Below are 12653 nucleotides of genomic sequence, written 5' to 3' on the forward strand. Positions count from 1 at the left end.
TGCCAAGTGTTAATAAATTAGATGCCATCAAATTAAAAAGCCTCTACACAGCAAAGGAGACAAATAAGAATGTGAAGGGAGATCATACAGAATGGGAGAAAATCTTTGTTACTCTTCTGATACAGGATTAATATCTAGAATACATAAAGAACTCACAATATTTACACCAACAAAAATCAAATAACCCAATGAATAAATGGGCAAAAAGAATTAAACAGACACTTCTCTAAAGGAGAAATAAATACAAATGGCCAACAAAAAAATTTAAAAACGTTCAACATCATTAGCAGTTAGGAAAGTGCAAATTAAAACAACACTGAGATTTTACAACACACAAGTCAGAATAGCAGTTATCAATAACACAAACAATAATAAATGCTAGGGAGGATGTGGGGAAACTGGGACACTTTGACACTGTTGGTGAGATTATATAATACAACAACTATGGAAATCAGTATGGTAGTTCCTCAAAAGAGCAACCATGTGACCCAGCTATACCACTCCTTGGTATTTATCCTGAAGAATTAAAGTCACCATACTACAGTGATACATGCAGCACAATTCACAATAGCTAGACTACGAAACCAAGCCTAGGTGTCCTTCGATGGATGAATGGATAAAGAAAATGTGATACACACACACACACACACACACACAATGGAATTTTATTCAGCCAGAAAGAAAAATTAAATTATGTCATTTGCGGGAAAACTCAGAAGGTCAACAGATATATGTGGATGCTAGAGAGAAAAAAGGAAAAGAAAGGTGGAAGCAGATCTCATGAAAATCAAGGGGAGATCAAAAGAGGAAAGAAACCAGTCACTGTCATGTATTTAAAAAAATAAAATAAAATAAAAAACCCAAAAAAATAAAAAAAAAAAAACTAAACCCAAAATTAGTAAAAAGAAATAATAAAGACTGGAACAAAAAAAAAGAGAGAGAGAGAGAGAGAGAGAGAGAGAGAGACCAGTCAGTGGGAGAAACAGAGGGAGGAGGGAAGTGCTGGGGAGTTATACTGGCCAAATTATATTGTTAATATTATGTGCATGTGTAAATATATAACAACAAATCCCATCATTATGTACAACTATAATGTAACAATAAAAAAGTGGAAAAAAAATGAAAAAAATTAATTGTATTTCAGTATATTAACAACAAACAATTTGAAATAGTAATTAAGGAAACAATCCTATTTACATAAATTCAAGAAGAATAAAATATTTAAAAATAAATTTAACCAACATGGCTTATGCACTGAAAACTACAAAACATTATTGCAAGAAATCAAAGAAGACACAAACAAATGGAAAGATTCCTGTTCTCATGGATAGGAAGGTGCATGTTGTTAAAATGTGTATATTACCATTTTTAATCTACAGATTCTAGGCAATCCCTATGAAAAGTCCAAAGGCATTTTTTGTAGAAACAGGAAAAAACCCACCCTAAAATTCATAGGTAATCTCAAAAAGACAGAACAGTCAAAAAACTCATAAGAAATAAAAAGCTGGAGGCCTCACACTTTCTGGTTTCAACAACATTACACAAACTACAGTACTCAAAACAGTATCACACTGGCATAAAGACAGATGTAAAGACCAACGAAAGAGAAAAGAGCCCAGAAATAATCTCTCACATATATTATTCATGATTTCAACAAGGTGGCAAGGATACACAATGAGGAAGAAAATAAGTCTCTTCAACAAATGGTGCAGGAAAAATTGGGTATCCATATACCAAAGAATGATGCTGGACCTGTACTTTATACTATATTCAAAAATTGACTTAAAATAATTAAAGATTTAAACATAAAAACCCCAAACTATAAAATTGCTAGAAGAAAACAAGAAAAGCTCCATGATGTTGGATTTTGGTAATGATTTCTTATATATGACATCGAAAGCAATAATAAACCAATATGATTATATCACTTAAAAACTTCTACACAGCAAAGGAAATGATCAACAAAGTGAAAAAGCAATCTACAGAATGGAAGAAAATATTTGCAAACCACACAGTCCAATTAAAAAATGAGCTAAAGACTTGAACATTTGGTATTTCTCAAAAAAAAAAAAGTACAAATCACTGGTAAACTTATGAAAAGTCATTCAATATCACTAATCCTTAGGGAAATGTAAATCAAAACACAATGCGATATCACATCACACTCTTTAGGAGAGCCACTATCAGGGGAAAAAAAACAGAAAATAGGTTTGACAAGGAAATGGAAAAATTGGAATCCCTGTGCACTGCTATGGAAAAACACTTCAGGTTCCTCAAAAAATTGAAAATTGAAATACCAGTAATCCTACTTCTAGGTAATATCGAAAAAAAAAAAAAAAAAGAAAAAGAAAACAGACCTTAAAGACTTTAAATACTCATTGTAGCATTATTCACAACAAAGAGGTAGAAGCAACCCGAATATCCATCAAAAGATGAACAGATAAAGAAAACCTTATACACACACACACACACACACACACACACACACAATGGAATAGTATTTAGTCTTTAAAAATGAAATCCTGTCATATGCTACATCATGAATGAACTTTGAGGACATATGTTAAGTGAAATAAATCAGTCACAAAAAGACAAAAACTTGGCTAAGGTTGTGAGTCAGTAATAGAGTGCCTACCTAGCATGTTTGAGGCACTGGATTCAATTTTCAACACCACATATAAATAAGTTAATAAAGTAAAGGTCCATCAACAATTTAAAATATATTTTAAAAAAGACAAAAACTTCCAGATTCCATTCACATAAAGGTATTCTAAAATAATTAAACTCTTAGAAAGTAGAAGAGTTGTTACTAGGGAATGGAGGCATGGGGGAAGGTGAGTTGCTCAATGACATAGTTTCAATTTTGTAAGACAAAAGAGTTCTTGTGATCTGTTACACAAAATATGCATCTAGAAAAAAAAAGTACATAAAACCATACTGCCATACTGTATACTCAAAAATGGAAGGGAAAAAAAGGAACTAGGAATGAGATTGACCAAATTATTTTATGTGCATGTGTAAATATGACATAATGAATCCCACTATTATGTAGTTATAATGTATCAATAAAAATAATTTTTTGAAATGGGTAGGATGATAAATTTTATGTTGTGTTTTTAACCACAATTTAAAACATTTTCTTTAAATAAGAAAACCTCTGGGCTAGGGTTGTGGCTCAGTGGTAGAGCATTTGCCTGGCGTGTGTGAGGCTCTAGGTTCAATCCTCAGCACCACATATAAACAAATAAAGTAAAAAAAAATCTATTGACAACTAAAAATATTAAAAAAAAAAAAAAAGAAAACTTCTGAACCCCAGAAGTCTGGTGATATTGTCACACATCTAGAAGCCAAGGGGGTAATCTATTCTTGAGAACAAAGAAAGCTTCATATCTGAGACTCTCCCAGACATTGCCCTATATGTCCCTCCAATTAGCTGATTCTGATTTGTATCCTTTGGCTACAATAAAACTATAATCCTAACAATAGCATTTTCTTGAGCTCTTGAAGTCCTTAAATCAGAGGGATAGTGGGTTCCCCAGAATTTGTGGTCAGCTGGTCAGAAATGGGGATCCCCAAACTTGAGGCTGGTGTCTGACATGAGAGGTGTCATATGCAGGACTATGCCTTATCCTCTGAAGTTTGGTCTAACTCTGGGTACTTGGTATCTGAAGTCATTACAGTTAACTGCTCTCCCACCAAGGTTTTAAGAATTCACTAGCCTTCTGAAACTAAAGGAGAAAATATACTAGCAAGTCTAAGGAAAGAGAATGCTTGCAATTATGATCTAATTTGAAGATCCTCTATAAATTTCAAATGGAAGGGTATTCTTCATTTCCTCTCTTGCAAGGCAGTTCATAATTATAGGCTTTTACAAAGATCTAGAGAACAGGAAGAGTCATATTTAAGAAGAGCCTATCCAATTATTAACATGCTACTGAAGTAGGATACAGATAAATTAAATCTACAAATAACTACAAAATATGTTCAATATGAGAAGTAGAGACCAACAAACTTTCAAAGAATTTGAGCATTTATTTTAGTTTTATTTTTTATATAAACTGATAAAAGAAATGAAGGGTTCTCACTACCGGCACTAAGGGCAGCACTACTGGCAGGAAAAAGATAATATTAAAGTCTCACTAAAATAATAAGTATCTAACAAAGCTAGGGTTAAGGCTTTAAAAAATATATAAAATTATAATATATAAAAGAAAGTGAACAACCTTATTTATGCTAATTCTACAACCACTTGCATTGATTAAATAAAGGATCAGTTAAAACAATGAGTATAGATCTAAATTTGAAAATCAATACAGAATATTAGTTTAATTTTTAAACCTTAGAAATAAATTTTCAAACCAAATTAGTTTAAACAAATAGTTATAATTTCAAATAAACTAGTAATGCTATTTTCATAATCTTAACCTAAATTTTTCTTATTGGTTTTGCAAAAATGTTTGCCTTAAACGAGATCTGAATTTAAAAGTGTATGCTAGGGGGCTGGGGTTGTGACTCAGTGGTAGAGCTCTCACAAAGCACGTGCGAGATCCTGGGTTCGATCCTCAGAACCACATAAAAATAAATAAATAAAGGTATTGTGTCCAACTACAACTAAAAAATAAACATATTTTTTTAAATGTATGATAAACCTGATACAGTGGTACACGCCTGTAATCCTAATGGTGTGGGAGGCTGTGGCAAGAGGATCACAAGTTCAAAGCCAGCCTCAGAAATTTAGCGAGGCCCTAAGCAACTTAGCGAGACCCTGACTCAAAATAAAAAAGGGCTGAGGATGAGGCTCAGTGATTAAGCACCACTGGATTCATTCCCTGGTAACAAAATTTTTTTTTAATAAAAAAATAGTATATGATAAAGCAGCCACTTAATATAATAAAGATACATTTTTTAAAAAGAAAGTTTTGGCATTGCTGTAGCACACTTTATATCTATTTTAAGCAAAGTTAAAAACTGACACAGTTAAATGTGCCACTCATTTTCAGCAGACCATAATGTTTCAGTAGAAAATGAAAATAGCAAATGTGGTTTGTTAAATTAGATTTGTCTAAGACCCAAAGTAAGTACTAACAGGCACTAGACAAGTGTTAACAAATCTGATTTAACAAAAGTGCCAAACAGAGTAGGCACTTAAATTGATCTTTTTGGTACACCAACCCTATTATAGCTATATACCCCGGTATGATATGGATACTAAAGAAGACCAGTTGAGCTTATGATTCATCTCTTAGAAACAGGTAACAAAAGCAATTTTTAGTGATCAGTAAATTTGTATGCATAGGATTTTAATTAAATCAAAAATTTTCTTTCTGTTTTGGTTTAAATAGCAAACTGATTTTTGTCATTTAACAGAGACCTATTCATAGAGATTAAAAAAAAAAAAAAAAAAGGTTGGCTATACCTCAAAAAGCAACAACCACAACTCTACTCTGAACTAGTGTGACAATATCAAAGAACATTATAATATCTTTGGCCAAATAGTTTTACTAATATTATGCTATTTAGCCTGAATTATTACAATCATGTAATCATGTAATGCTTTTATAACTGAAATAACATTTTTTCCTCAACAAAACTCAAATAGTTCTCTGAAAATTCAAGTTCTTAAAATGAACTCAAATTTGATCTACCTCCCAAACATTCTAATGTATATTTAATAACATATTCCATTTGCTACATTGACTGCAATCAAGATGATTACTCTGGATAGAACACCTATCTCAATTTGTCCAGACATTTTCACCTTGGTTCTGGCTATAACAAATATAAAAACATAACTAAGAAAATGATAGGTGCTGATAAACAACATTAATGAAAAGGAAAAGAAATTGTTGTGAAAATAAGTGTAAAAAATATAATTTCTGCAAATTTGTATAATATATAAGATTTGTGTCATTTAATTTCTAAAATAACTTATAAAACTAAATTCTACCACATAAAAACCTATAGAGATAAAATTATTGCTTAAGAATAAAACATTTTATCTTGTATTCTGAGTGGGTTTTTACTACCACCTAGTGTTATATCTTTAGAAATACTTTCCTATAAAAATTGAAAATTGCAAAGGACACTTTTACTTGAAAATATAATTGCAAGAGGAAAAACAATATAGAAAAAAAAATTATGGAGTTTTTTTGGATTTTTTTTTTTTTTTGGTTTGGTTTGGTTTTAAACAGGTCTTGCTAAATTGTTAAGGCTGACCTCCACTCTAACTTGAGAAAGATCCTCCTGCCTCAAGTCCGAAGTCTCTGTGCACCACTGCACCTGGTCTAAAAATTGCTATTTAAAAAAAGTTGTTCTAATATAAGACCTGTATGTAACTCTTGAAACTCTAAAACAACTAGAGGAAAACAAAAGGGAATCATTTGAAGATATTGATATAGGCCGGGTGCATGCCTGTAATCCCAGCAGCTCAGGAGGCTGAGGAAGGAGGACTGAGAGTTCAAAGCCAACCTCAGCAATGTAGTGAGGCCCTAAGCAAATCAGTGAGACCCTGTCTCTAAATAAAATACAAAAAACAGCTGGGAATATGGCTCAGAGGTTAAGTGCCCCTGAGTTCAATCCTTAGTACCAAAAAAAGAAAAAAGATATTGGTATAGACAATAAAGAAACTGTTGTGAAATTTCTTCTGACAGCAAAATAAACAATCAACATAATAAAAAGACCACCTACAAAATGGGAGAAAATGTTCTGCCAGCTATTCACCAGACAGAGGGCTAATATACAGAATATATAATATAGAACTCAAAAACCTTAACAACAAAAATCAATTATTCCAGTTAAAAAATGGGCAAAAGATCTGAACACACATGCTCAAAAGCAGTGCAAATGGCCAATAATTCTATGGGAAAAAATCCTCAATATCATTAGTCATAGGGAAATGCAAGCCAAAGCTATAATGAGACACCATCTCACCCAAATTAGAATGGCTATTATCAATCAATCAATCAATAAATAAATAACAAATGCTGACAAAAACATGGAAAAAAAAAAACATTATACACTGTTGGTAGGAATGTAAATTAGTAAGGCACTATGGAAAACAGTATAGAAGTTCCTCAAAACACTAAAAATGGAACTACCATATGATCTAGCTATCACACATATATATATACAAAGTAAATGAAGTCAGCTCAGTGTAAAAAAAAAAGACACCTACATACCCATGTTTACTGGGGCACTATTGACAATAATTTGGAAATAAATGCCTATCTAGAGATGAATGGATAAAGACAAAGAATGAAATCCTGTCATTTTCAACAAAATGGATGGAACTGAAGGACTTCATGTTAAAGCAAAATAAGCCAGACACAGAGAGACAAGTTAACTCATTTTCTCTTACATGTAGAAACTGGAGGGAAAAAAGGCAAAAAAGGGCAACCTGAAAGTAGAAGAGGGATTACTAGGGAATAGAGACTAGGAAAGATATCAGTAGGTGTAGGGGGTGGAATTTAGAAGAAATTTAGATGGACATGATAGATACGTAATTATACATGTATGAAAATATCCCAATGAATCCCATTTATATATACAATTAACGTGTTAATAACAATAAAGAAAATCTACTTAAAAATTTAATAATGAACATCAGTATTTATTGTATAGGAAAGATGCCTGTTATATGATAAGTTTAGGAAAAAATGATTAAAAAAATATTTTTTAAAAGTTTTTTTGGGGGGCTGGGGTTGTGGCTCTGTGGTAGAGCACTTGGCTAGCATGTGTGAGCACGCACTGGGTTCGATCCTCAGCACCGCATATAAATAAATGAATAAAATAAAGGCCCATCAATATTTTATTTAAAAAAAAAGTTGGTTTTTTTTTTACATAAGAAACTATTTTCAGGACCTTCAAAATTTATTATTCTAAATTAAATATAGTAATATTCTACATCAAATTATGAAGACTTCCTCATATGTACCCAGTTTGTTTCCAAGAAAAGCTAGTTAACAGAGATTCAGCTTATAACACCTGATGAATGCATTCAAGGAGGCAGATAATTATAGTATAAAATGATTATTAATACTCTCTCTAAACACCAGGTCTAGAAAGGATTTTCATTGAGCTTGATGACTATATCCAATGCTAGAATTTTAGTCTCCATAAAGAAAAAATAGCAGGGCTAAAGTAATGTTCTTTAAAACTATACTGTTTGCTACTTAATGTCACCTTCAATTTACCAAGTACCAAATCATGTGGTGAAACAGAAACCAAAATATAAAAATACCAAGAGGTGGAAAAAGAAAAAGATGAAGCCATAGATACACCTTACTAGATTCTTTGCTAGAAATTACATTCCGTCAACAAAATCTCAGAATCAAAGATGATCCAGAGATGATGTAAGTTGATCTCAGTGAATTAATAATTTGGAAATTCCATATTTATTACAGCAGGGGTTTTCCTAGAGTTTAAGTACCAAGGATTGAACCCAGCGGCACTTAACCATTGAGTCACATCCCCAGCCCTTTTTAAAACTTTATTTAATAGAGACAGGGTGTCACTAAGTTCTTAGGCCCTCACTAAGTTGCTGAGGTTGGCTTTGAACTTGCAATCCTCCAGCCTCAGCCTCCCAAGCCTCTGGGGATTACAGGCGTGTTCCACCACACCTGGCTTAGTGTTTTTAATCACAATATTACATATCAAATTTTATAGCATTTATCATGCTGTTTTTTAAAATAACATAAATATTATGCTCATGACATAAACAAATGGATTCATGCATAACACTTATTTTTGGTAAAGATATTTCTTTTTTTAATTTTTTATTTTAGTTATATATGACAGTAAAATGCATTTATGCACTTTGATATATTATACATAGACGGAATGTAATTTATCATTTTTCTGAGTGTACATGTTGCAGAATCATATTGGTCATGCAGTCACATATATACATATAGTAATAATGTCTATTTCATTCTACTATCTTTCCTATTCCCATATCCTTTCCTCTCCCCTCCCCTCCCTTCACTTCCCTCTTCCTAATCTAAGGTAACACTATTCTTCTCTAGTGCCCCCCCACCTTAGCATCCACATATTAGAGAAAACATTTGGCTTTTGGGATTTGCTTATTTCGCTTAGCATGATATTCTCCAACTCCATCCATTTACTGGCAAATGCCATAATTTCATTCTTCTTTAAAGTTGAATAATATTCCATTGAATATATACACCACATTTTCTTTATCCATTCATCTATCAAAGGACACCCTGGTTGGTTCCATAGTTTAGCTATTGTGAATTGAGCTGCTATACACATTGATTGCATAATACTTTAAAAATCTAAAAATCTTTCCCATATATTCAATTTTGGAAAATGAATGTCATAAATTTGTCCTAATTGTGTCATGTCTAGAGTTACTCACCTGAAATGACCTTTCCATCGTTATTGCAAAGTAATATTCTCTCCTGGGATATTTTCGCTCACAGACCAAAACTTGATTGCATATTCTGCCCTTTTCTCCTGTTTGCTTGGTAAACAATTTTTTCCCAATCATCTGTGAGGAAACAGCTTTTGCTTCTTCTGGACTAAAATAAAAAAAAATAACTCAAATTCCTTTGTCTTCCAATTGAGACATCACAGCCAAAACCTATCTCATTTAAAATTTAAATCTCAGTTTTTTATCAGCTAAGTTAATCAATCTTTAATAATGATGAGTTTTCTTTTAAAAAAAATATATGACTTACGAGAAAACTATCTTTACTCCACCTTTAAGGCCACTTTCAAATGTTCCTTTTCCTCTACCACCAGCTAAAACCTGTGCCTTTATTACAACATCTTTTGAACCTAGAAGAAAAACACTCCTATTAGATATCAAGCAGGGAGCCACAGGCAAGACACAGTATTTTATTTAATATACACAGCAATAGATGTTAATAGTCTTATTTAGTCATAATATCAAAAAATGAGCCATTCAATGTACACAGATTTTCTTGAATCAAAAAGTATAACATTCATCATCTAAAAGATCCATGACTTTTAAAAAATTAGTCACTCAAATCATTTCTTAAAGTACTATATATTGAAAATAATTTAACCACCCCTTAACATTTCAAACTGCTAGTGCTTTGGAAGGTATTAAAAGTACAAAACTGATACTCAGATGTTTTCTTAATGCCTCCCTGTCTCTCACATGTAAACTTGCTATCCTGAGACAATCTGAACAAATATGACAGACAGGACATTACAAAAATGGGACAGAATTCTTGTAAATCTAGACTTCATCACTGCTCTTACAAAAACTCAGAATTGAAAATTTGAAGCCCATAATCCTGCAATGAGAGCAGGATTGTGATTAAAAGCATTTTGTTTAGATAAGATCAACCTTTTCAGTAGGCCACATTCTCTATCATTCACAAGTATTTCAACATCCAATATTAGGTAAAGATTAGAGGCAATTTAATAATTTCATTAAAACCAACAATAACTTTCTTATTGAGAAGACAACTAGTAGTCTCAAGGGCTACAGAAAATTAGAGAAATAATGTCCAAAAGGGAACAGGCACTATTTATTTTACCTGTTGCTTGTTACCTGCCAAGTCCTGATTTTCTAGTACTTTAAAAATATTCACTTACATCAAAGAAGATAACTGTAATACAAACAATGTAAATGTAACACAGCCACATTTACATGTGGCGGCACATGCCTGTAGTATTTTAAAGACAGTATTGGGATCTAAAAAAAGATCCTGGACCTTGTCTGACTAGAGAGTAGTGCCAAATCTGTAGTATACTAGAAGACTATAAGCTTACAAGACTATAAGCAACTTGGAAGGCTGAGGCAGAAGATTCCAAGTCCAAAACTAGCCTCAGCAACTTAGAGAGGCCTTAAGTAACTTAGCAAGGCCCTGTCTCAAAAAATAAAAAATATAAAGGGCTGGGGATATTCAACCCCCAATACTGAAAAATAAAAAATAAATGTAATATGGCAATTGGTCAATAAATCAGTGAACTGAACTAAATTCAATCATTCTTAATCATTAAACTGGGAATTTAACATACTGACCTGTTGAGTAAGGAAGCTCTTTTTTCATAAACATTTTATAAGACAAAAGAACTCTTCATCAAAAATGTCAATTTTTTAAATTTAGGAATATAAAGTTTTTAGGGGCAAAAGATGGTTCTTCAAAGTTCCTTCTAAAACAGTCCTTCAGTGGGTGGGGAATGTGGCTCAGTGGTAGGTAGAGGGCTTACCTAGCATAGGTTCAACCCCTAGCACTGCAAAAAATAAATAAAACAGCCCTTGATAGCTAAATAAAAGCCTAAAATAAATAAGAATTAATGACAATCTCATCAATTGTTAAGGGGAGGATTAGAAGTCAGAGGACAACTAATTAAAACAAATATTGTATTCAACTCCATTAATTCATTCAACAGATTCATGTACATACCAGATACTGTGCTGGAAATGTAAATAAAACAATGAGCAAGAGAGGCCTAACCGGCCCTCCTAGAGCTTATAGTCTTCTGCTTATACTACAGATTTGGCACGACGCTCTAGTCAGACAAGGTCCAAGATCTTTTTTGGATCCCAACACTGTCTTTAAAATATATTCACTATCCATCTTAGCTTTAATCTTTTGCATACTCTTTAAATATTCCTCATAATATAGTCATCTAGCAAAATACTGAAAAGAAAAAAGAAAGCAAAGTTCTGTATTAAGCCATTAAAAATCTCCCTCCAAGCTGACATTCATTAATTTGCACATTTACTAAACTAGAGAGAGACTCTAATTACAGCAGAAGCCAAACTATCTTTCTATAGTCAATTCAGAACTCTGCCAAATGCTTTACTGAAATCCTATTTCTGTGAACTAGCAATTAACTTTGAGAAAGTGATAGTAAGTTGCTCTTAACAACTGACCCCAAATTACAAGTCCTTCATTTGTCTGCGCTTAACAATTAATCCCTCTAATAATTCCAGAAACTTCTTAATAATCCTCAAGCTCACCAACTTACATTTTGTGGACTCATATATATGTCTTTTTAAAATTAGCATTAGATTCTTTCTAACCATTCTTCCATTCCTAACCTCCTGCAGGACAATACTTCCCAACTTTTTTATATCATAAGACACACAGAAAATGATAAAATTTGTAGGAAATACTGAGGAAGGGGGGCCATCTCAGAAGCCCACTTGTAGAATCTGGTGGCCACAGACTCCATGCTACCTCAGCATCTCCTACCACCTATAGGACTGAAAGGAAGCAATGGTTTGGCAAATCTGCAATCATTTATGCCCTATTATATCCTTTGATGACTAGAACTCTTGGTAAAAGTTTTTAATATGGGCTGGGGTTGTGGCTCGGCAATAGAGCACTCACCTAGCACATGCGAGGCCCTGGGTTTGATCCTCAACACCACATAAAAATAAATAAATAAAACAAAAATATTGTGTCCAACTGTAACTAAAAAATAAATATATAAAAAAAGTTAAAAAAAAGTTTTTAATAAATGAGAATTAGCATTACATCAGTTTTGCAGTAACTTAAGAAGCCAAAATAATCCCGAAATAGCCAAAAATCAGCATTGGGAATTACTATATAGATCGATAAAACCATACACACCCTTGTACATTTAGATCCCATAATGAGTATCTTCTGATACATAATGGCACACCAAAAATACAAACTGTCCTCAAT

At 32.6% G+C, this 12653-nt stretch overlaps 1 protein-coding gene across 1 annotated transcript in view; it reads right to left on the minus strand.

Moving 5' to 3' along the window:
* The window catches only part of Sucla2 (succinate-CoA ligase ADP-forming subunit beta), a 44577-nt gene that overhangs the window by 24623 nt on the left and 7301 nt on the right, over positions 1–12653 (minus strand). Inside the window, exons 3-4 of the mRNA XM_027928959.2 lie at positions 9699–9798; positions 9377–9539 (exon numbers count right to left, since the gene is read on the minus strand). Of these exons, the coding sequence (XP_027784760.1) occupies positions 9377–9539; positions 9699–9798 (263 nt within the window). The remainder of the gene's footprint in view (positions 1–9376; positions 9540–9698; positions 9799–12653) is intronic.

Source organism: Marmota flaviventris, chromosome 4 (assembly GCF_047511675.1).
Source record: "Marmota flaviventris isolate mMarFla1 chromosome 4, mMarFla1.hap1, whole genome shotgun sequence".
Taxonomy (NCBI): Eukaryota; Metazoa; Chordata; class Mammalia; order Rodentia; family Sciuridae; genus Marmota; species Marmota flaviventris.